The 26,928-nt window shown below is 37.9% G+C and overlaps 1 protein-coding gene across 7 annotated transcripts in view; it reads left to right on the forward strand.

Moving 5' to 3' along the window:
• The window catches only part of plekha6 (pleckstrin homology domain containing, family A member 6), a 99,388-nt gene that overhangs the window by 22,832 nt on the left and 49,628 nt on the right, over positions 1 to 26,928 (forward strand). For 2 of the 7 annotated variants that reach the window (XM_082156107.1, XM_082156106.1), the window contains exon 1: positions 11,814 to 12,059. The exons of 2 other annotated variants lie outside the window; for them this stretch is intronic. In XM_082156107.1, the coding sequence (XP_082012233.1) occupies positions 12,025 to 12,059 (35 nt within the window). In that variant the 5' untranslated portion in view covers positions 11,814 to 12,024. Of the gene's footprint in view, positions 1 to 11,812; positions 12,060 to 26,928 lie in introns of those variants that run through there. 3 more of the 7 variants (XM_082156098.1, XM_082156105.1, XM_082156110.1) reach the window with 3 other exon arrangements.

Raw genomic sequence — 26,928 nt, forward strand, 5'->3', positions numbered from 1 at the left:
GTGTTTCACCGTCCCCTGCTTCTTGATTTACTCTTTCTGGCGAGGACAGAGTACCTGTATACCTGCGCCTGCGCCTGCAGTATATGCCGAATTCGGGAACACAAACTGATTTGAAGACTGCAGCTGGTTGATGCTGCTGTTGGCTGTTGATGTACATCCCGCCATTCTGAGTTTAAACCTCTGATTATCATAAGCCACGAGGCAGCTTAAAAATTTTAATGGGAGACCGTAAACTCCTGGGCTTAATTTTAGAGAGTTTAAAATCTGGAGCTTAGTGGCACGCGGTGGAACTGCGGTGCCGCGGCGAATTTCAGACTTGCTAATTTCTACGCTATATTTGGATTTCAGGGGAAATGCAAAGATGCTCATTTGTGATGGGCAGGCTGCCATCATCTGCAGAAAAGACAAAGATTAAACATTGAGAACTGTGCTAAAAGTTACGAAACATCCCGCAAACCAGTTGCAATGCAGTTTGGGTTATAATGCCTAGTTTTTGCTTCCACATTCAATGAAAAGCTAAACAACAGCATAAATTTTAAAAAATCCACCCTTGCATGTTAATATATGATTTTTTTAGCGTTGTTTCTATGGCAGAAGTCAGTTGGCAGAAGTTGGTTTGGCAGTCGTCAGATTGGCCGCTCTCTGGACCAGGCTGGCGTCCCTCGACGTGACTAGCACAGGGTGAATAGTTGCCTCGGTGTCTGGATGGACAGACTTGGCACTGGCCGACGGATCAGGAGAGGTGAACAAAAAGCTGGAAGATGACAGACGGGAGAGGGGAAGAATACCCCACTTGTGTCCAGTGTCTAAGGAGCTCTTCAGTGTTCAGTGTGGGAGTGTGATGTTTATCTGAGTTTGTGCAGAGATAAAAGCTCATTTAGACACACCTTTCCCCAAAATACCCTTGCAGCACATAATGTTTGAGGATAGTCTCTACATTTAAAGAAAAGTCTTTCCCCCTAATTTGGTGAATATATATATATACAGTATATATAAAAAAACTGTCAAAGAAATTTCCATGTTTAAGCATATCAAGCTGGCAAGAAAATATAAATAAGAAAGTAAAAGAAAACAATTGTTAAATAACTGTATGAATCTCATAAAAAGAAATATCTTCGTCATATTCCATAAAAAAGTAATAAGCAAATATTTCTTGAGTAAATAATTTTTTTTAAAGGTTTTTTTAAAACTATTAACTAAGAATATTTTTGCGTTGTGACATGATTTTTATGACAGTCATGGACATTTAACTCCCTTTGCTCAATTTTAAGCTTACTGCATAATTATTATTTTTTTTTATTTAAAGTACTTAAGTTTTTTGTTGTGCTGAATTTTTTTTCGGTTTTAAATAAAAAATGCATTATGGTAATACAATGTTTGGCAGAATTGCATCCTAAGAATAATATTAAAATGATTTAATTAAGATTTTTCATTATTTCCACAACATAATAATACAGTAAGAATAATTATAAATATACTAAAGTAAGATAATACATTATTTATAATAATAATAATAATGGTAATATTAATAATAATCTTTTTTTTTTTTTTTTTTTTTTTGAATTGACATATAGTAATATATTTATTATAATTATTATTATTTATTTAAACAATTATTATAAAAAAAAACATTTATTCATGAAATGTACAGATATTTAACAACTGTTAATTGATATTCTTATAAATTAAGGAGTATGTTGGTGGAAAAATGCCATAGACTTTTTTGAAGTACCATGTAATGCCATAGTAGATGAATGAACACATGCAGTACATTTAAAAGTAACCAAGTATTATCATTACTTTTCCAATGTACCACTACCACAGTATTTGTTTGCAAGGGTTATGAGTCATAAAGATTCCAGACAGAGATCCTTAAAAAAAAGCCAGGACTAAATAACAAGGCAAAAGTCTTTCGTTCAACAAAGAATCCTGATTAAGGACTGACGTTGTGAGATGAAACGACAACTTGTATTGTCTGTTCTTGATTTACTGTGCAAGGCCATCTGGGGTCCTAATTAGCCACAACATTATTAGCAATAGCCAATTTCCATATAGCCCCCCCCACACAGTGTAAATTAGAGGCTTTAGTATCTGTGCTCTGTCTGCACAAGTCACTTCCTCCCACCTCTGTCTCTGGAGTATCATTTAGATGGCTAATATGAAAGAGAGAGAGCAGAAGACGAGGTGAGGCACAGGAAGTCATTTCAGACATGGATTCAGGAGAGCGGGTTGACATGGTGCTTTAGTGATATGGTTCCTTTGTTCTCTGAACCACTATGGCCAATTTAATTGCTCTTTGAGTGGTCCTGCACTCGTTCTCTGCTGGCATGGAGATATTTTTGGCTGGTGTCCAGTGGGGGAGCTATTATGACTATTATGCTACATAGAGCGTTGTTGTAAATGAATGCTTGTTCATAATACACTATCCCTGACAAAGTTATTTTTAGGTTTTACAAATTTAACTAAAAGTTATTGAAGGGTCATTAAATGAAAATGCTAATATACCAACGTACTGAAGTACTAAAATATGTTTTGTACCTTTTATAATACTGACAACCACCAAAAAACACAGATAGTAAAGAATCAAAGCTCATCACAAGTAGCTTTTCCAGAAGCTGAAGTAAATACTAATATATAGAAGGTGCACAGTTTCATACTCACAAATACACAAACATGACACTAAAATAATGCAATAATTATTGAAAGGATAGTTCACCCTAAAATGACATTTCTGTTACTAATTACTCACCGTCATGTCGTTCCAAAACCAAACCTGTAAGACTTTCGTTCATCTTCAGAGCACAAATAAAGGTTGTTTTAATTAAATCTGAGAGCTTCATGTCCATCCATTGACAGTGTACGCAACTACAACTTTCAAGCCCCAGAAAAGACATCATGAAAGTAATCCATGTGACTCCAGTGGTTTATCCTCAATTTTATGAAGCGAGTGCTTTGTTTACGCAAAAAAACAACAAAAAAATGTCCACTTTATTTATAAAATATTTATCTCCAAGGCGTTTTCACGAGATCACCGTTGGCAACGCATGCGTGTTGTGTTGACGCAAGAGCGGACGTTGTTGCATGAACATGTGTTGGAGATTAATAATTTGTAAATAAAGTGGTCAGTTTTGGGTTGTTGGTTTTTTTTATTGCGCAAACAAAGCACTTGTCACATGGATTACTTGAAAATGTAAGGTTTTTATTTATTTATTTTTTATTTATTTATTTTTTACAAATGAAGGAAACTTACTGGTTTTGATGTAGCATTTTTAGTCTTTTACCATTTAAATTACAATAATTTTCTACACTGCTGAATCCGAATATTCATACTTACAGACATACATACATACATACAAAAAAAAAAACAGTATGTGAAAAGAGTAATTATGTCCACATTTATAGTATTCATAAAACAGTAGGCAAAAAAGTATCCAGATGACAAATACAACTGTATACTGTTTTTTTTTCTGCATTACTGAAAGTCATTTTTGTGTGTCGGGCCAACTTGGAGCCAGTCATTTCCACTGATCTGCAGTCAGCTCTTTAATTAGAGGTTACAGTAACGTTTAGTGTGGAACCTGGTCCTAAATCAGAAAACAAAGATGACATGTTTCTGAAAGAATACAGTTGTGTTGCTTGTAGAGACCTGTTCATCACACCTCCAGTATTTCGCCTCAGGCAAGAGGAGGAACAGGACAGAGTAAATACCTCTCTGATGAGACGTCAGGCACATAGAATGCACCTTTGTCTAAACACGGTCGGATGTCATCAGGAGAGAGGTGTTGACATCTTTTTAAATTGCACACAAGACTCATTTAAGCCACTAATACACACAGACAAACATGTGCTTTCCAAAACAAACCTACACCCCGAGATGGAACCTCATCCATCTGGACATGACTGTTTGTAATCATTTTCCAGTCCATAAAGAAATCCTTTTAATCATTTCCTATGACCTGCTACTAACCTGACCTGGTCACTGTAAAGGGTTCTGGATTAAAAGTTACAGAGAGCTCATTATTTTATTTTTTTATCTCAGCACTTGTTGTTACTGAATCGTTGCCAAGGAATGGTTTTCCCTCATGAAAACAGAATGCAATTAATGTGATCTCTATTTATCAAGAGAGACAGTTGAGTTATTCTTGCAATATGGCTACATGGTGTTGATGTTAAGGATGTTCAGGGTGTTGATGTTTTTAAAAGGAACTTAGGTTAAATTCCTGGGATGCTTTTTGAACATTATTGTTGGAGTTTCTATGCAGACTGGTCACTTGATGGCCATTTGTATGTCCAAACTAAGACTAATTTAAAACTAGAGGAGCTGAAGATAATGTGGTAGATTTTTCTCCTACTCTACCTGGGTCTCGTCTACAATCGACGTCCCCGAACGTCTACAGTCGACGTTAGTTTCCTATGATATTTATACTCCAGCGCATCTTCACAGCGACGTCGGCCGAGTCTAACCCTTATACCCTAGCGCGTCTACACATCGACGTCGGCCGAGTCTAACCCTGTACCCTAGCGCGTCTACACATCGAGGTCGGCCGAGTCTAACCCTATAGCCTAGCGCGTCTACACATCGACGTCGGCCGAGTCTAACCCTATACCCTAGCGCGTCTACACATCGACGACGGCTGAGTGGTCTAATCCTGTACTCTAACTTGTTCCCCTAACTAACTTGCTGTGCAGCAATAATAAACAGACAGACTTCAGCAAATGTCCTTTAAATGCTTTAATCACGGCCAGGAGAGTTCTCGAGTAGTTCTCAGAGAATCTCCACCAAGAAGAAGCACGGCCGGAGGATCTCAGACAAATTCAGAGAGAATCCTTCCAGTAAACAGGAATACATCAGGTTTTATAGGATATAGACAGGCACAACAAATAAGATCATCGTGACTAACTCATGACTTAACTCACGTCACCTTCTATCAATATGATTGGTTCAATTGGTAAAGCAAGCCTCTACCTTCTTACCCTCTCTTAGTGGCATAAGCAAAAATATCTCAAATCATCAAAAAACATTGTAAAGGGTTGAGAGTTCAGTTGATTACTCAATATATCATGACATAATACAGACAGTATATTTTTGATTTTGTCATGGTCAGCACTTAAGAAATTTCCATAACACAAATAGGCAAAGAACAGAACGTTTTGGTACGTTTTAGAATGTTAGACCTAAAAGGGGAAGTAAGGTTTGATGTTAGAATTGTTAGAATCATGGTTAGTTTAAAAGATAGTTTACTATCTTATCTATTAAAATCCATCACAATAACCAATATTAAATTTTATTGTAGGTCAGTAACATTCTGTTCTCTCATGCTCTTTAAATCTCTAGCTGGTTATCAGCATTTAAACGCAAGCTCGCACCTCACTAGGGATTCCAAAATTAGCACCACCATCAATAAGATAAAAGGTTTAATGCTCTTTGCCTAGTGGGTTAGTCCACTCAGGGTAAGTGGCATACAGCCACAAATAACTTAAATTCTTCTTGTTCATGGAACCTGCCTGTACCTGTTCCATCTTAGTCTTGCTTAGGCTGGGAATAATGGGTCTTTCTGTGGCCCGTTTCATCCCTCCATCCTATCAAAGTGCGGTCCAATAAACTCTCAAATGGTTAATGAGAACCAAACTTGTCACAAATGGCATTAGACAGTTCTTGTTTTCTGTTTGTCGACAAAAGTAACTGAGAAAGAGCAGGTGTTTTTTGAAAGTTTTGTACTCTACGGTTTGAAAGAGATGCTTGTGGTCGTGTTGGTTTACAGATTAGTGGTGAATTACAAGTTAATAGTCTTCAATGAAAACAAGGGATTGTGCTGCTGGAATGTTTTAATTGGCCCAAGAAGGGGGAGATTTGTGGGTCTTACGAGACATTGGACCCCAGGCAATGAATCAAGCTGCTGTGTGGTCGGACAAATAGCGATAAATAACATTCCCCAACGGACCTCGCCCGAGCATGCGTGTGCCTCAGATTATCTCATGTGTTGAAAGGACTCAACGTGTGTGTGATTGTTTGTGTGTCCGCGAGTAGGTTCGGTAGGCCGGCCATCTGTGTTGACTCGCTCTTGATAAAGGCGCTGGATTTTATGCCCAAGAGCCATGCCAGGTTGAAGGCTGACCTTGGATAGTGTCGAAGTTGAAAGCATTCTAGACTCCTCCATCTGAGACATCGCAGACAAGAAGTGGACTGGAATACCAGACCACATCAATTCAGAGAAACCTCCCCATGCTGTCCTCAAATATTTGCCTCTGGTTATACTGTAGATAAAATGTTCTGCAGGATTTCAGTTGTACGCTAGAGCCATGTCAAATCTTTTGTGTTTGATCCTGTCCAGCTACTTTTATTCCTTATGAACAGATTGTATGTTGACTGCGTGTGTGGACATTTGCATGTGGTTATGCTTATGTAACCAGAGTAAACAAAGTGTCCTCGCACTGTTGCTCTGTCCCTCTGTTGGTTTCCCTCGCACCCCTTATCCACCCACACACACACACACACACACACACACACACACACACACACACACACACACACACACACACACACACACACACTGTCCATTTCCAGTATAAATTTGTTTGTGCAAGGCTAGAGAGCTGGCACTAACTCCATGGTGACCAGGGAAGCATAAATAAGCCACCTGTCTAAAAGCTCTGCAGAGCATGTGACAGAGTGCACATTTTGAAGCCAGTCTGTGTGGACTCTCACATGTAAAGAAAAATAAAGTAAAAAAAAAAAAAAAAAGTTCTGTCATTATTTACTCATCCTCATGTTGCTCCAAACCCATATTACTCTATCTCTTCTGTGGAACACAAAATTAGATATTTTAATGGCTGTGCTGGTTGCTCTTTTCCTTGTGATTATAATAAATAGGGGAGTGAAGCTTTTTAAGCTCTTTAAAATTATGCTTAAGCATCATACAACCATTAACCATATGACATGTAAACTATATTCCGGTTGTTATAAAGTCATTCAATAGCTTTGAGTGACAAACACCAAAATTTAAGTTTTTATTTATTTATTGTAAATCGTCCCCATCTGTGATATGTTAAAGTAAACCTACTAATATGATTCTTTTGGTTTATCTCTAATATATTTAAAAATTAGAAATGCAGTGAAAATACAGGCATCGGTTTTCGGTATCGGTATCAGCGAGTACAAAAATGGGAGTCTCGGTATCGGACTTGTTCTGGAAAAAGTGGTATCGGTGCATCCCTAATGTTAATATGTGAGATTGGGTTATTGAACCAGTTAGAATTTGAGAACTGGATCAGTTTGATTCTTGATTGAATAATTGAGACTTTTCTTTTTCTTTTTCTTTTTTTACTGGAACAACTGATGCATTGCAAGAATCCAATTCAAAGCAATGATTTGTTCACAAATTGGACTGTCATATGGATGTCATTTGATTCATATGGACAATTTGATGATATTTCTTATGGTACTTTTTTCAGATTTACTGAAGCTTAACATCCTTATTCACTTTTATTACTATTGAAAAGACTGGTCTGGATATTCTTAAAAGTTTTTGTGTTTCTATTTCTCAGAAGTCTTTGAGGTTTGGAACAATATAAGAGTAAGTTATGATGAATCATTTATTTTTTTATTATTATTATAGTTCTTATTTGCATCAGGTCTGAGCTGTGTGTATCACTGTGGTTCCATTTGTTGCCATTGCATTTACTATTAAATGCTGTTACATTATGAAGATTCCAATTTTCTAAGCCATAAATTTGAAGATAATTTTTTAACATGAAAGTGGAACCATCTGTAAGTGAAACTATCTGCATGTATGAAAAAAGGTGTTTGTGCCAGAACTCCAGATCACACTTTACCCATGGGTCCATTTGTGTACTACCAGTCTGGTTTACAATGATGTGTTAATGAGGTGGTAATGGAACAGGAAATGGATATGACCTTGCATCATGTCACCACTTGATATATTACTAAGAATAAATGCTTAATATCTTACTGAGAAGCTTTCAAACCCCATGGACATAAAGATAGATCAAGCCAGTCAACAGATATTTTACACATTGTTCTGTATATTTTCATATCTTTTCATATTATTATTATTTGAGAGTTGTATATTTGCCTACCTCAAGTGTAAACCCTGACATTTTAAAAATACAGAATCAATATTATTTGTTTATTTATGGTTTATTTATTTCTATAGTTTTTTCCATCTTTCATATTCCTTTGCTTTTAAAACTTACATAAGTCAGATGTTTTTTCATGAGAAAAACCCATTAAAAAACAAAGTCCGCATTTATATTCATCCTGTTGAGAACCAGCTGGGTTTTGGGATGTTTTGGTGTTTTGCCTGCCTCCCAGGTCTTGAACCCGAAGTGTTTGTGAGAAGGCAGCCAGAGTGTCTGATAAGACGGAAGGAGCATCTCTGAAGAATGTGCAATGATATGGCATGGACACTGGGAGAGCTTTGTCTGTAGATCAGTGTTAGAATTTTGAAAAACAAGTGGCACATTGCAAGCACTAATAGGACATGCATGGCCATCAGACGCCAGGATAAGTTATGCGGACAGTCTTCATTAGAAGTTTGTTTTGGCAGTGAATAGCTGGGACAGAGGCCTTGTATGTGAAAATTGCAACGACTTATAGGAGTCAGAGATGGACTTAAAGTGACAGTTCACCTAAAAATCCTCATGTTGAACCAAATCCAAAAGGTTTCATAGAACTCGTAGCATATAGATAATAGACAGGATGTTCATGATTCTCTTTTTTCATATAATGAAAGTGAATGGTAACCAGGGGCTGTCAAGCTTCAAAAGTAACCACAAACACCATAAAAGTTGTCTTTAAGACTCCTGAGGATGAGTAAATGATGACGTAGGGCCTTATTTTAATGACCTGAAACACAAGTATCAACCGCGAAACACAAGTAACTTTGTGGGCGGGTCTTGGGCGCTGTTGCTATTATACCGGCGAGATAAATGACTCTTGCGCCCGACACAAATCTAAAATGGGTTGGTCTGAAGTAGCTTCATTATTCATAGGTGTGGTTTAGGCGTAACGTGAAATAAACCAATCAGAGCGATATATCACATTCCCTTTAAGAGCAGGCGCGCCTGTTCCATGGCGGAATGCTATTATAACGGCGGATTTGCCAGGCGCACGCCAGGAGCGGTTCACAGCCGAGGAGACCGACGTTCTCGTCAGGGCCGTAAAACACAGAGAAGTGACATTGTATGGGGATGGAGAAACCCACCCAAATTAGCTTCGGTTAAACAGGCGTATACAAATTTGGGTAAATGTGTAAGCTAGATTTATGCCTATTTTTTCACATCTTCATGGACACAACAATGATTTCCCTCGTGTGTTAATATTTTTTCCTTGTAATAATGTATGGTTTTCTAAAAATGAGAACTGCTGCGTCTGTGTGTAGATGAGATAAGCAAAGTGCATGCGCTACATTGATTATGGCCAAGCATGCGCCCTTAAAATAGAATAACATGCCACTGACTTTAGACTAGGTTTTTCCTGGTCAGTGGTGGAATTGTTTTCTAAACCTGCAAAATAGCACCAGGGAACGTTTGCGCCGGAACACGCCTCCTCTTTGCGCTGAACTGCCCCCGGGAGCGCAAGTTCATTTCCTAATTTACCGACGTGCGTCTGTGGAGGGAAAAGTCCGCTGTGCGCGGGTGCAAAATAGGAATGATACATGCGTCGGTGTACAAAGTCAATTGCGCTGGGTGCAAGATTGGGCCCAGAATGTTCATTTTGGGGTGAAATGTCTCTTTAACTAGGGCTGAGTATGTTAGAAGCAGGGGAAGATACATTTTGTAGAATTGCTTTGTACACAGCTGATAAACCAATAGAACACAAATAAAATGGTAACACAAGTAATGTAGCGATCTACACGGTTGTAAATAAACTGTGCTTTGACCTTGGAATTCTTGAAAGGCCAGAATGCTTGTTGCCAAAACCCCTCATTAGCTTATAAACTGTAGCTGGTAATGGCTTGAAGTTATGGAGCAATCCTCAAGAACATTACATCTTGTTACGCACAAATCAGCCAATTTTGGTCATGTAATTACAAATTAATGAAATAACCATTGTAGGATTATAACTGAACATTGCAGGCCAAAAAATTTAAATACAACTTATGATCATAAATTATTAGATGTGTGGCCTAACATTACTAATAATCCCTATGTCATTCCACAGACTTTTTTCTAAGTCATTATCATTGATATTCTACTCTGACTACAAAGATCTCAATGCACATGACAACAATGTGGCTTGTCTCTCTTTGCAGAAAGCACAGAGATGGAAGCTATTATAGAGGCTAAAAGCTGTCATTAAGCAAAGTTGAATTAGTGATTAAATAAATTTGTGCTCATTTATAGCGCTGTTTGTTTGTATGATCTGTCTGCGTTTTTGTATGTACTTATGCAAAATCAGGAGCAGTGGAGCAAGCAATTTGGAATATAGTGCACATTATTTGGACTACTTTTATGCTTTTTGTAATTTTTGGTACTTAACAGCTCCTAGTCACAATTCACTTTCACTGTATGGAAAAGAACATTCTGCTAATTAAAACATCTCCTTTTTTGTTCCACAGAAGAAAAAGTATTGTGGACTTGGAACGAGTTGAAGTGAGTTGATATTGGCAGATTTTTTATTTTCATTGGTAAACAATCGTTTTAACTAGGGCTGATACATGAAAGGAATTATAGAAAATAAGGTAATGGTGTAAACATGGCTAAAAATTTCAGAAAGCAACTGGCTCTGGCTGGTTCTGAGCACTAGGTTGTGGAGGAAAAAGTAGAGTACCGCAATTTGCCATAATTTGGGATTGTATCGCATATGCAAAACTGCTTGTAGACAAAAAATGTTTTACTGTTGTTTAGTGTGACATTTCACTTGATAAATAGCACTGCGTTTGTGTCGTTTAGTGTGACATTAATTGCACAAAGCAAAAGTAAAAAAAAAAATTGTTAAGCGTCATTTAGTGCAGTGTTCATTTCACTAAGCAAATATTTTGTTGCATTTACTGCAGTTCAGTGCAACATTAACTGCAGCAGCCAAATAGCACTGCTTTAAAATGACATTTTATTTAGTTTGTCATTTAGTGTGGTGTTAATTTCAGGCAAATAGCATGATGATTGCATGTTTGCACTAAAAATAATGAGAATTATTTAAATGATATATTGTACACTGCACATCTCTACACAATTTTTTTTGTGCTGAAATACTGCTAAAGTGGTACAACTGTAACATCCAAACTAGCAAACGTTAGTGTGTCTAATCGCTTGTTCCCTTCGACCTTTTGCGGACAGTCTGAGCAGTTTGGACAGGACATGATTATACTCCCACAAACCCATGACAACAGATTACAGGGAAACCCTAGCATGATAGTCCATCCAAACCTCAGATGAATTGCCCTACTTCACCATGTTATGTAACATTCTGCAGCCCATTAGCACTGAATCAGTGGCCCTCATGTTCACTTCCACTATCCTAGTTGATGTTACAAAGTATTCCAGGAGTAAGAACAGTCTTTGTTTTTATAACCCATGAGGAATGAGTGGCAGGAGGCCACCGAAAGGGTTAAAGGACATAGTGCCGCCCCAATCAGAGTTAATGATTAGAGTAGAAACAGCATTGCAGAAATGAGGGAGCGGGCAGGGCCTGTGCTGTGGGGGGATTCGTAGGGGAGTATGAGAGAGAGAGAGAGAGAGAGAGAGAGAGAGAGAGAGAGAGCGCCACTGTGCTTAAATCCAGCTGGCTGCCTCCTTGGGAATGTAATCCATATGTGAGCGTGAGTTCAGCTGCAGGAGAAAGAAAAGATATTACCCGCAAAGAAGCGATTGTTTCTGCTTTTCTTGTTTAAATTCCTCTCATTCTGGCCCCTGGACCCTGGCTCTGGTTCAACAGCCGACACAAAAAGAGAGGTATAGTGTGGAGAAGGACAAAGTGAGAGTTGAGAGAAAGTTGGAGAGGATAAAAACGAAGGCAAAAGGAACAGTAGAGAACAATATACAGATTAGGGACCCGAACGAAGAATGAAAGAGGACACACAGGAGGAAGGCGTAGAGAGGTAGGTCATCTAAAGTTTTGGTTTTGTTTTCTAGTTAATGCTGGTTTAGGTGCAGAGGTAGTACTTTGTGCTGGGCTGTTTGGACTACTTCTGGATAGGAAGCAAGAGGAGATCATGTGTTTATGTATGTGTGTGGATCGATGGATAGATGGGGGCGTGGGGCTTCTGCAGGATCCAGAAGCCAGGAATATAGCACCACAACAAAAATCTGAATAGCTTTTTTAAAATAGCTTTTCTTTTACTGTGGTCACCTGAGATGATTTGTGTTGTCTGGACACTACCTTTGGCCGTCTTGGACCAGGAACAAACCAGCTCATCAGTCATCATGCCACCTTGATGTATTTAAGGTGGTTTTTGGAACATGGTGGCTGGTCAACCGGCCTCAACCAACTAATAACTAGCTTGGAACAGCTAGCATGCTTTTAAAACACAGCTACCAGCTTAAGCCGTATCTTTATACTGAAACTGGTAGAAGTTGTATACTCACAGTGAGTTTCTAGTGTTTCATACCAGGAAGGTTATCAGGTTTAAGAACCACCTCCTATCCTTAACCCTTCACCTGCTTGTAAAATATTATCATTAATGGCTCAACTCTATGTTTACTAAAGGTGTATCTTTAATAAAATGTCTGGTTGCAAGGATTAGTGAACAAAGTGGGAATGGAGTTTTCCCTCATTGTTCCCATATGAGAAATTTGTGTAAAGGGGGAGTTTGCTTGCAGACGTGAAGGATAACTTCCAAGTCTTGATTACTCTTGGGAATCACAGGGCAGGCCTGAGTATTTTGACTAGAAGAATTTCTCACTTAAACAGTTTGCTTGCAGTAAAGTTCAAAGCATGAAAGTGCTGTCAGGCAAGAACAATAACTTGCAGCATAAAACAATTAGGCTAGTGGTGTAGAAAAAAAGCCAAGTACTTGGTGTTTTTGAACAGTCTGTGAGACTATAAGAAGAACCTCAGATTTTAAAGTTCAGTAACTTGCAAGGTTCAGAATGCTAAACTAGGGGTGTCCAATCTTGCTCATGGAGGGTCAATGTCCTGCAAAGTTTAGCTTCAACCTGCCCAAAACACACTTTCCTGGAAGTTTCAAGCAACCCCGAAGACCTTGATTAGCTGGCTCAGGTGTGTTTGATTTGGATTTGAGATGAAATGTACAGGATAGTAGTCCTCCACCAGCACCATTGGACATCCCTGTGCTATACCTATCCCGAGGTACCTGTATCTGCTAAACGTGATTTTCCCATCATGCCATGAGTGGAACCCATCCTTTGACACCTACCCAGGTTACCAGTTCTCTTATAGCTAAATAAAAGTATGCTGACAGTGTTTGTAAGGGTGGAAAGACCAGCATTCCCTGAGGCTCGGTGTTCGGCAAGACTTAAGAGGTATTGTCGGGAATTTGTGTTGATTTGAAATGATCTAGTGTTTGCACAGGTCATCCTATTTGTTGAAAGATTGCAGCCTGCTAACCTGTTTTCTGTCCTCAACCCTCACCAACGAGGAAGTATGCAAGGAAAGAAGTGTGTTTTGCCCATTGGAGGTGGTATTGTGCTCTGGAATGTTCTGGGAACACCCCTCTCCAGCTGGTGTGAGTGTGTGCGAGTGGTCTCATCCTTCAATAAGGATTTGTCAGTGGAAAAAACAAGTGCACATTCAGGTGGTTTAAAGTGCAGCTTGGGGCTTCAGGAGTGTCAGGAACGTATCATTTCAATGTATCGTACGTGTCTGAATGCCATTACCCACTAGGTGCATGACAGGCATTGCAGTCTTATCAACATATCTCACGTGAAATGTGGACATGCACGTCCTTACCCAGTTTAAAACAAAAGTAATGCATATTTGTTGAGTACAAGTGTGTCATCATCTCTCATCTTCCACTGCAATCTTACTATAGTAGGTTATCTAGGTGCATCTGTTGTCTCTGTTGTAGCTTGGCCTATTTCTTCTCTGACCTGACAAGGGAACAGATGCACAAATAGGACTTCTTCTGTATGGCCCCCAAGACCAATCTCATTGGCTTGTGAGTGATCTAGGCTGCCATGTCACTTGCCTGTGAGTAATTTGACCTTTTTCAGTTTTCCTCTTCTAAGCCCCTTCTACTATGTAATTAAATGACGATACTAATCTTAAATCTGCAGGAAAAGAAAAATTGTACACCAACAGATTGTAGTCACAATGTGAGTGGTCGACTAAATTTATCCCCTTTAAAACATCACCACTGACTGACACATTAAAACTTAAAATTGGTTCACTGTTTTTAAATGCAATAATGCATCTTTTGTAAATGTCTCTTGAGAAACATTTCTGTTCAGGGTAAGGTGAACCCGAAACCAGCCTAATTATACAGGGACTCCTTAGCTGACTAGTCATTCATGCAACCCACCAACTAGTCGTTTCATTGCAATTGTCCTCTAAGAAGCACTTACAACTCTGTCATATCTAATTTCACACAGGTCCCAATAGACTCCCTCTGATAGCTAATTGAATTCTTGTTTTTTCAGCGTTTGATATGTGCTATACACTGGGATCATGTTAATTACTTAGCTTAGTCCAGAATTGCAAGTAATTGAATGAAAAAGTTGTTCAAACCAAAAATACATCTATATGTGTTAATTTATTCATGCTTAGGTAATGGAAACTTTTAATTAGCACTTGTTTCCAGTATTAGCTCAGTTTGATTGATGTCATCACCCAGGGAGTTTTGAACATTAGTTTGTAAATAGAATCTGGTGCTATGTTTTTGCAACTCACTTAGCGCACTTTAACTTGCATAGAAAAATGTACCATGGTAAACATAGTTTCTTTCACAATATTGTACTGCAGTAAAACTGTGGAAACTTGTTCTTAGCCAGCACTGTCATAAAATGAACGATTTTGAAAGCTTCATACACTGTTTGAAGGAGATCCCATTTTAATGTGTTATGGTTCCACCGTAGTAAACAGTAGTAACTTCACGATTTTGGCAGCTACTATGGTAAATATTTTGTAAGTGCTTGTATTCACATGATTCATTAAGCTTAGTGGGCTTTTTCAAACAAATTCTCATAAACCCTAGTTAACCTGGAATTTTATTTTTTCTAGTATTGACTCGGGCTAATTAGTGCTGTTGCAATGCATTGAATTTATTTCCACACAGTTTCGGGAAAGTGAAATTTATTTTTTCCACGTTATCAGCAGTTTCAATTTGGCCTCGACTCTAGAGTGAGAATACTTTGTGTTAGCAAAAGGAGGAAATTACATGAAATAATTATCGAGGCCGTGGGTGTATTTGAATCCTTTTCAAGCAAATACCACAGCACGTTTCCTACTCTTATCTGTGAATTATTATAGTTGTGTTTACATAAAACCCACCACAGTATAAAGAGCTCTGGAAACATTTTGACTGTATGTCATTTGGATTAAAGCACGTGTGCAAATTTGGATCTGAATAAATTAAGAAAAACTATCATTTCTCTAGTATCCATCAGCAGTGAGATTATTATATTGTTAAATAGCTGTATTGTCAGGCACAGCGTCATGCAAAGTGCATAATTATTCAAAATGCTTTCTACAGGCCATGTGTGTCGTTTTTGAACTCTATAACTTCATGAATGTACTTGTGTCGTAATATATGATCTGGTCAACCTCAAACACTTTATTAATTATAACAGTGTTTACACAGTGAAAAGAAAAATATAAAGAAATAATGTGATATAAATAATAATTAAATGTATAGGCCTAAGTAAAAAAAAAAAAAAGTATTTAGTTTTGAATTTAGATTAGGAAATAGAAAAACACCTGGGGCCTCATGTACAAAGACTTGCGTTGAATTCATACTAAAACACTACGGACAAAGCTGTAAATGTGCGTACGCACAAAAAACCCCAGATGTATGAATCTCTGCGTACGAAGGATCCCACGCATATTCTCTTTGTACATCCCAGTTAACGTAAAATTGAGCGCACATGCACGAGCACAACGCCCCACCCAGTCTCCTCCCTTAATTAAATTAATTTAAATATGGTAATGAGTCCAGTTTGGCAAAAGAAAGCAGTAAGAAAATGGCGGCAAGAAACGAAACTTTACAGAGAGTGAATTGGAGGTGCTACTATCGGAGGTAGAAAAAAAAAAAAAAAATATTTGGAACTTTGTCCTCCGAAAAAAATATGAGTGGGAGAGTTTGGCTGATGCCGTCAATGCGGTGGGATCTGAAAGTCGCACTGTAGAGTAGACTGAGTACAGTTGAGACACTTTTTGCGTTTAGATTTTTCGCACAAAAATAGACACTGAAAAGAAGTGAATTTCCACATGACACGCCACATGACATTTCATTACCTTGTAGACTAAGATATTATCAATCAATAATACCCACAAGTAGTTTATATTTTCCACAATTAGCTCATAAAAATAAGGTGCTTTTTGTCTCAACTTTGTCTCAACTGTACCCATATCATGTGGTACAGTTGAGACAGTTCATGGTACAGTTGAGACACCCCATCTTTAATGATGTGAAGGTAACTAACCATTCATTGTAAATAAATTAAAAAATAAAGACAAATAAAGAAAATAACAATTGGGCAACATTTTTGTTTATTCAACCATTTATATTCATTCATTTTATTTAAATTAGCACTGGTTAAAATGTATAAAGCAGGAACAAGATATGTAACAATATTTATTAATAAAACACAGTTTAAATATCACAAATATCACATTTTATTTTCATTTGCATCCTATGCTGGCTAATTACGGCGTTTAAACTGTTATCATAACACTGAACAACTAAACAATGTTATGTTAACATTACATTAGTTCCTAATAGAACTCTATCGGGGGTACAGTAGATATGTGTCACAACTGTCCAGTTACGTTTAACAGTCACATAAGGATAACAAGCTACTGTATTCATTGTGGAGAGTGCATGGTGAAGTGAACGTCATATCTTAGAAAAAAAAAACTTTCCCCGATATCTTCGGATCGGAGATGCGTTCGTTGTTCAAATTTCCCACGATCAAAGAGGACACAAATACGCATGTGCACAGCAAAAATCACAACTTGTGCTTGCTGCGAACGCAAGTTATTTAAGGTGTCTCAACTGTACACATGTTTCAACTGTACACAGTCTACCCTAAATGACCTTAAAAAGAAATGGTCTGATATAAAGGTGGACATTACACCAAAGCTGCCATTGCCATAGACTAAGGGTTGTATCAATTTGCATATGCTTTTATATGTTCTTACTTAATTGCAAAATTGATAGAATATTCCCATAAGGCTCGACAATATATGTCAATTATTTTATGAATTGCAAATTAATAGCAATGCTTCCCACAGGTGGTGGTGCGATAGACTTGTAGAACAATTCGTTGTGTAATGTTTGCAACTTCACTTCATTGCCTGTAAGAGTCGCCAACGGACAAAAACAATGAGAAATGTACGTACGCCAGACATGAAATTGGCGTGGAGGAACGCACGTTCTCGCGTTAATTTCACTGTTAGTACATACGACCATAAGCGTGAAAGCTGGCGTACGCAACGTTTTTGTGCGTACGCAAGATTGATACATGAGGCCCCAGGATTTTCTCTTAATGAATCATATTTTTTTTTATGTTAGCTTATGGATTCTTTCGCCTATGATTTTCATCTTTAAAATTGTTTAATATTTAATCTATTATGTTAAGATACTGTATATTGTACTGACTACATGTATCACATCGACAGATAAAAGTTTTTTTTCACCCTGGGGAACAGGACTTTCCAACAATATTATTTGATTGAACTGAATTGTTTTTTATTGATCACCTGCCTTTGTGGAAGTATGTTTCAGGTTTACAAATCTAATGTAAACCTGGTATTAAGTAGCTTGTTGAGCTCTTTATGTTCACTTCGGACTCCCCATGTAGTGCACTGTTGTTTTGCAGATAGAAAAATTATGATGTTGAAATCTGGATTTGTTTGAAGTTGTAATTGTGTTTGTCTCTCTGAGATGCAGGTCAAAGGACACATTCTTTGTATGAAGTTGTGTTGGCGTGTGTGTGCTTACATTTTTTTGTCTTAACCCCAGTCTCAGTCTTAAGCCATGTCTTGTGGTTGGGGATTTGCTAACTCCCTTGTGTTCCTAAAAGGATATTGCCTCATTCTTAATCTCTTGTCTCAAGTGTACAAGGTCCTTGATGGACCCTGGTTAAGTTGAAGTATCCTGCAACTCACAAGAGGTGACGAGAGGACTAATGAGAACATTTTTCCAAATCTGTTGCATTAGCTTAACCCCAATGTCCTATACTATTTCCTCTAATCTTACAGTATGCAATTGATTTTTATTTTTCTCTGTTTTTCAATATTATGAATTATAATGTTACAGGTTTATTTTGACTCTTTTTTTTTTGTAAAATGGCCATTGGACATTACTCTCAAAATAATACTTTATTCTGATGATAACTCCCATATTATATAGCAATAATATGCTATTATTCAGCAAAGTGACAGTAAAGATGTTTATAATGTTACAGAAGATTTCAAATAAATTCTGTTATTTTGTACTTTCTAAAAAATCCTGGGGGTAAAAAATATAACAACTGGACACATTTTTTCAACATTCATAGCAATAAGAAATCTCTTTTGAGCCCCAAATCAGTATATTAAAATGATTTCTGAAGAATCATGTTAAACTGAAGACTGGAGTAATGATGCTGAAATAAAATTTTGCCATCACAGGAATAAATTAAAACAGAAAACAGTTATTTTAAATTGTAATAATATTTTACAATATTACTGTTTTTACTGTATTTTTGCTCAAATAAATGCAGCCTTGGTGAGCATAAGCGACTTCTTTCAAAAACTTTAAAAAAAATCGTACAGATCCCAAACTTTTAAATGGTAGTATATGTTACAAAAGGAAAAAACCTATGGACGTAGTAAGTCTACACACATGATAGTATTCTTTCACATAGCAGTTATAAAAGCAGAGTTGAATTTTTGCCAACAGAGGGATTAAATTACCCATATCTCCCCTTGATCTGATTTTACTGTAGCACCTGCACCTCCATCAACACTTGACTGATTTCTGCTTCAGTCAGGGAAGCGAATGCCAACTTTATTCATTCTGTCAAATCTAACTTTACTTACAGACCTTTTTGAGGTGTATGTGAGCCTCTGTGTCTTCCTATGATCCTCCTTTTGTAATGAAGCTCCTATTGTTTGTTTAAATGAAGCAGCAGGATGTGGCACAACTATCTGGTTAAAATCATAAATGACACATAATGATGAGTGTTATCATAAAGCAGCGTGTTTTATTGGAATCATAAATGCGCACATATCTGAACGTTTGCCAGGCCTCTTCTTATGTAAATATACAGTTACACCTGAAATTACAGGAATATCGTAAGCACTGCTGAGCAATGAATCTCACAGTTACGAAAGAAAGCACAGTTCAGCAATGTTCTGGAAGGTATTGTTTGACTTGGTCAGGGAGAGCACAGTGCCCGTCTGTGTTTATATCTCCAGTAGAAAGAGAGACAAAGAGAGAGAGAGAGAGAGAGTATGAAGAAGAGGGGGAGATGGGTTTGAGCTTCGGCCAGCAAACCTGACAGTGGGCACTAAACACTCTCCACTGCTGTGATGTCATCTGGGCGTGTCTAACAGATTTACAGTCTGCTGGACGGCTAGAGGGATATTCGTCCCGTCCTGGAAGACCAATCTGTGAATCATTTTACCAAATGGTCATGCAAGTTTTGTGTTTTTGTGGCTCTGAGCAAGTTTTACCTATGTGATTTATCCCTCCTTTGGGTGTATGTTTAATATTTCATGATTTATTGAGTCTGGCAGGCTGTGTGAAACTACTTACAATCAAACTAATAAACAAAATAGACAGTGGTGATAAAGCCTGAGTGATGAGCTTATTGGAAATTTGATAGCTTTAAGATTTCATTACTTTATAGCTTGCAGCGTAAACCTTTTAATTGCAACTGGGCTACCTGAGCATTGAACAGATGTATCATCTAAAAATGAAAATTTGGTCATTTATTTAGCCTCATGTCATTCCAAACTTGTATGCAAGTATTTTTTTTTCTGGAATTAAGAGTCAATCTCAAAATGAAAATGAAAACTGAAAAAAGAAAAAAAGAAAAGAAAAACTCACCATAAATGCACTAAAAAAGGTGGTCTGAATGATTTTGCGCTAAGTGATTGTTTTGTGTGAGACACAAACCAAAATTGTAATCTTATTCTCTGTTTTTGGGAATTTGACAGGTGTGGTCAATATGGAAAGAGTTGCGTAAATATCAATCAGAATGTTTTACTTTCATGTTCCACAGAAAACAAACTGCATATGGGTTTGTCACGACATGAGGGTGAGTAAATAATGGCAGAGAGTGTGAGTAAATAATGACTGATTTTCAGGTGAATTCTATTCCTTTAAAGTCAGGAATTAAATGCTTTTACATTAGGTGAAAAGCAGTTTAATGGACGGCCTCATGCCACACTGAGCGCAGTACTCAGTGGGATATTCTTGAGAGAAAGCTTTGTCAGCAGCCCTTTTCCACATTGTGCATTGATCCATTTGGGTGAGTCTTAACAATCAATACTCACCGCAGCCCCATCATTAATTAGACACAGGTACATTTCCCCACCTCTGCTCTTTTCTTTTTAGTACTGCTGCTTTCCTCCCTCTCTGTTTCTCTATCTCTCCCTCGTTCTCTCACTGTCTTTTTTCCTCTTTCTCTCTACTATGAGATTATACTCGTTGAAGGCAGGGAGCCCTGGGCAGCTCTTGGCAGTCAGAAATTGTAACCTTAGCTTTGAAGAACATGAAGGGAAACTCCCTTCAGTTCCCATGATGCCTCCCCCTAAGGACTGAGAGCAAATTTATAAGCTGATCTAGAATCACCCACACTTGTTCACTGCAAAAAAGAAAAGAAAAAGTATTTTGTCTTGTTTTCCTTTGGAAACATCTATTCTTAAAACAAGATACTGTACATTTATTTGAGGAGTATCCCTTTTTTTCTTTTGTACCCAACAGCCCCTGGCTTTAATATCCCAACCTTGAAAGGAAACATGTTCCTTTCAACTCATATAAGAGCTGTATTCAAAGAATGTGTTTTGAATTGAAGTTGTTCTTGTTTTAAACATTATCCTCACTTAATTTTGTTATATGTAGACTATACTATCACTTTTTAAAGTGAAGTAATACAGGTACCAGTGGCGTAACTTTGTTTTAAAAAGTGGGTGGGACAGAAGGAGGAGGAGGTCTGCTAATACAAGACTATCAGAAATGTACAATAACAAATGCACATAAAATAACATTATGGTGACCAGAAATCTATTTCAATAGTACATTAATTTTAATTTATCAACATAAAGTAGATCTCATGTTTAGTTTCATCCTTATATCTACTATAATACAATTATAGTATATAAGTATTTAATACAATATTTGGTTAGTCTTGAGTCTTTACGTCAGTGAATATATATATATATATATATATATATATATATATATATATATATATATATATATATATATAGCCAGGTTTTGGTTCTTTTGGCAGTGTGGGCAGGTGCAAATCCTGCTGGAAAATGAAGTCAGCATCTCCATAAAGCTTGTCTGCTGAAGGAAGCATGAAGTGCTCTGAAAATGTCCTGGTAGACGGCTGCGTTGAGTGGACAGCACAGTGGACCAACACCAGCCGATGACATGGCTCCCCAAACCAACACAGACTGTGGAAACTTCACACTGGACTTCAAGCATCTTGGATTGTGTGCCTCTCCATTCTTCCTCCAGACTCTGGGACCTTGGTTTCCAAATGAGATGCAAAATTTGCTCTCATCAGAAAAGAGGACTTTGGTCCACTGTGCTTTATTAAATCCAGAGTCAACGCAGCCGTCTACCAGGACATTTCCAGAGCACTTCATGCTTCCTTCATTTTCCAGCAGGATTTGCACCTGCCCACACTGCCAAAAGAACCAAAACCTGGTTCAATGACCATGGTATTACTGTGTAATTACTGTGTGATTTCATGTAATATTCAATTTTTTTAAATCCTGTTTTCGTGGGTTTTATGAGCTGGAAGCCCAAATTATGTACAAATAAACAACTAAATACTTGAAATCGTTTAAGTTGTGGGCCCTGAATCTATAATCTATGGAAGTTTAACGTTTTGAATGGAATTATGGAAATAAATAAACTTTTCCATGATATTCTAATTTTTTGGAAAGGGCCTGTATATATATATACTTTTGTTAAAGGTAAGGTAGGTATTTTTACCTACTAAGAGGCTAGCAATAGCAAGCTAGCATTGCAAGCATAAGATCCCACCCTCCCTTCAGAGCGTCTCAAAAACCACGCCTCCTCCAAAACACATGAATGTGCACAGCCAGAGCAAACAAAAGCATCATGAGAGACGGTGTTAAACTACCTCATGTCTAAAAGCAAGTAACATTACAATAATAATGAACATAAACAACTTAAAGAGCACTGACCTGTACCACCTGTCTGCTGCAGATTTATTTTGCCGTTGATAGTGTTGCAGTTGAAACACATAAATTCGAGTCACAAACCACTTCGCGTATAATGTCACAGGTTTCCATATCTTCCAAATTACGGCAGTTATGGTGTGAACGCAGCATAAGCTCATTGTTTTGGTTCAGGAGGAACTGTAAAAGGTGGCTGCTGTTTGTTTGTGGTGCTCAGTGACTGACGTCTGTGTAACTCTGCATAGAATGAAATGCACTGATAACGTGTGATGTCTGTGGGAGCAGGGTGCACGGAGGTATGGATATACATGCGTTGACAAACAGGACATTGTATGGAAGGCGTAGGACCATAAAAGGTTCGTCCAATCATTGTATTCGGTCCGAATGCAATGATTGGGCGAACATTTTATGGTCCTACGCCTGCCACTGACAATATATATACATATAAATGCATTTAGACCACTTAACTTAGTGATTGCTATCATGATGTAAAGAGACTTTCAACCAGCATATAAAAATAAAAAAATAAAAATCTGGAACAAATCACCTAGCGTGCCTTTAAACGTGCCAGAGGTTCTGGGTTCTAATCCGCCTTCGTGTATATATATATATTTTTTTTTTTTTTAAACAAAAGATTAGTGATTGCAATACATTTATCTTGACATTTTAATATTATTGCTTGAAAAATAAAACAAAAACAAGAAGTAAAATAGCAAAAATTGAAAATTAAAATCTTGCACGTCCAACACTAGTTCATCCTGTGCCACACGTTTTGCTTACGTTTAAGGGCTCTGTCTCTGACATCCTCAGTGTTGGATGAGTCATTGCATGTGAGTGTGAACACGTGTGTGCAATCTCAGGATTGCTGTTGCTAGGAAAACAGCTGAAAAACCACATCTGTTCTTTCTCACTTCTCCAAGAAGACAAATAGAGTTTTAAATGACCAGGAGTGATTTAGAGCAGTAATTGACAGTGTCATATCATTATTATCCATTGTTCATTTAGTCTATGATGTCATTCTGTTTCTATTTATGTACATATTCTCTCTAAAGACATTAGGATGCCATTCCCTCCATCTTTATCGTTGAAATAGACTCAGCAGAAATGTTGCTGTTATGAGCTTCAGAAAACTGCCAGTGATCAGCGCATCGCTTTGTCGTTCGCTGTGCGATTCTGCCGCTGCAAGCTCATTGGAGGCAACACTCAAGTGTAATTATTCATCCCCCATCCCTCCCTCCTTTCTTCCCATCGTCCCTCCAACCCCCTCTCGTCTTTCTTCCCACTCATCCTCTGGCAAGCGGGCTGGCGGTGAGGATGTGGTCGCTGTGATGTGGCAATTGTGATGTTGCTCGCCGCCACCATCTTGGCGTTGCTGAGGTCAGAGGTTTGGCTTGCGATTGCATCATCTCGTACCAATGACAGAAAGAATGAAAACACACGTGCACACATTTATATGCACAAGCACGTACACACACATCCCACTCAGCACTGTCCTCTGTCTAATTAGCATATTTTTAACAATTTGCATTAGAATGACATCACAGATACATTTATCAGTGTAATTGTTCCTCCCTTTGTGGTTTAATGGAAGTCCACGAGCCAGTGTGATTGTAGGCAGTTCCTTACACTCCTTTTTTTGCTGTATCTGACTTGTCTGATGCAATGACATGGAGATGAGAAGCTTAAGCCCACTGTGCCATGCTTCTCGTTTCTCTCTATATGGCAGGGGAACGAGAGACTGTCAGGTTTAATGCTGGATTTTGCTCTCAGCTGAAACCTGAAAACCTGTCATTGTGCTGAACACCAGTAGCCAGAATACGGTGGATCCTTTTACAGGAGCACGGTAGACCTGACATCATGAAATACTAGCAGTGATGTGCATGGTTAACTTGTCAAACATGTAGTTGGGTGTGTTTTAACAGTCTCAAGCACACAAAAATATAATAAATACTCAAATGTGACAAAATACAGTGGCATCCGACGGCTGAGTCTTCTATTTTGCATGTTTTTAATTTGATGCAATGTTTTTCATTGCAAATTATGTTATCAGCTGGACAATTTGAGTGAAACGATGACATTTACATTAATTTCAGAGCTTTTTGTTTGCTTTAATGATGTGTAAAAATCTGCATGATTTGAGATGCATTTTATGCTTCAGTGGAACCAAGAACATCTGACTGTCAATGATCAATGTCCAAATTTTGATTACTGTTAAAATTGTAACGTGCATGTTCAGTTTTAGTTTTGTTTTCCCTCTGTTTGCACTGTTCCTGTTTGCCTGAGTTCGTAGTTAGATTCCCTGCTTGTTAAATAGTTTCCATAGTTCATAAATCTATCACACCTGTTCTGTTTCACACTAATTACTTCCCATGTATTTAAGCCCTGAGTTTTCCTTAGTTCTTTGTCTGTTACCATCAAGGTTGTTGTGGTTGTGTTTAAGTTTATCTCCTGATAGCTCCTGTGCGTTTCCATTGTGGATTTATTAAATTTTGGATTTTTATTTTGTTCCTGTACTCCTTCATCGTGCGCATTCTCTACATCCACGCGTGACAGAAATAGCATAAAATCTTTAATATTTTTTTTTAAACACTTCAAAACTTTGTTGATTTATTTTTTATGTATATTAGATTTATTTTTTTATTTTCATATTTTTTATTCAGTTCAATAATATTTTAAATTCAGTATTTAAGTATTTTAATGCTTCTTTGTTTTAGATTTTTCATATTTTCATAAATTCCATGTTCTCACCCCACAGTATTTTTTTTATTATTTATTTATTTACATTTTCAAACCTTAGTGATGACAGCAAAGATAATGCTGTGACTCATAACTGACAAAAATAACACTTGCCAATCTGGAATTGAGTAGACATTATCATAACTGTAATCATAATTCCACCCCTGCACAAAACATAAACCGCATATTGTCTGTGGTGTTCCCAGATGATCTCTGAGTGGGCGCTGTTAGTGGAGACCGCGTCATACGAACCATTTGGGTCCCGCAAGCGCAGATGACAAACTGGCTTACTGGCTGACCTTCACTCTTTCACCGCAAGGACGATTTTAGTTCGAGTGTGTAGCTCTCAATACTAAGCACAGCACTGAAGGACCTTTTTTTTTTTTACAGCACTAACGCAGCAGGTAAATTGTTAGCAAATGGATGTGCTGTTTAGACTCAGCATGCCACGTTTCATCCTGTACAGCAAAAACCAGACGCATTACAGGCTTGTATGGTACATTCCATACCAGCTCTGTGTCTTAGTGTTAAATGAATGCTTGCTCTTTATATCCAAGGTTTACGTCTTTCATATCACAATATGGATTAACAGGAATGCAAATAAGCTGCAGGCTTAGTTTAAATATTCAAGAGTTAAATTAAAACATTAAAAACTCATGGTTAAAAGAAAGCAAGAGATGGAGATTGGGTTTGAAATCCAGGGTAAAAAGAGGGAATCAATATGTAGGTAATCCCCTCAGAGGGGCAGCTAGAAAGCTGCCGCCTTCTATTTGTATTTGTCCCTGTCATATCTGTGTACAGTGGGGGACGTGGTACGGAGACCATCTGGTGAGACCACATATAATGGAAGCCCACTGATAGAAGAACTGGGATGACCGCCATGTGTTTTCAGCAGACTTGACAGCTTTGACACACCTCGATGAGGTAAAGCGTAAGACTGACCTCAGCAGATGCCACAGGCTTCTTTTATACAGTACATAGTTTACATTTTATGTACACTATGTGATAATGACCGTGGAAAGATTATTATGTAATATCAAAGAAAAAAAAAAAAGAAAAAAAAGCATATTTAGCAGAGTAGTTAACTTCGAAACAGATAAAACAAGATTTTGTACAATGTCTGAAGGAAATTGCTTGCCTGTATAAAAATTACTGCCGCAATGCTAGACTGTTGTGGATGGTTGCCAGGGCATTGCAAAGTGGTCGCTAGGGTGTTCTTGATGGTTGCTAGGGTCTCCCGGGGAATATTAGGAAGCTGCTACATGAATTATTAGTGGTTGATCCCTATCTGGTTCTGGGTGATTGCCAGGTTCTCCGGCGTTGCTATTGTGTTCTAGACTAGAGGGTTGCTAGATAGTTGCCATAGGGTAGGTGGCTACTAGGGTGTTGTAAGTGATTGGATGGTTGCTATGTGGTTAATGTGGTCCAGAGCAATTGCTTGGTTGTTCTGGGTAATTGCTAGGGTATACACATGGGTTTTCTAGGGTGTTTTGGATAGTTGCTAGGATGTTTCTGTGTGACTCATAGGTCTCTAGGGGGATGCTAAGGTGTTCTTGGGTTCATGGGTGGTTGCTAGGGGGTTCTGGATGATTGTAAGGTTCTTCAGGGGGTTGATTGGGTGTTCTAGATGATTGCTATAGGGCAGGGTTCCTCAAATCTTGTATTGGAGGGCCAATGCCCTGTAA

This window comes from Leuciscus leuciscus, assembly GCF_965113295.1.
Source record: "Leuciscus leuciscus genome assembly, chromosome: 23".
Lineage (NCBI taxonomy): Eukaryota > Metazoa > Chordata > Actinopteri > Cypriniformes > Leuciscidae > Leuciscus > Leuciscus leuciscus.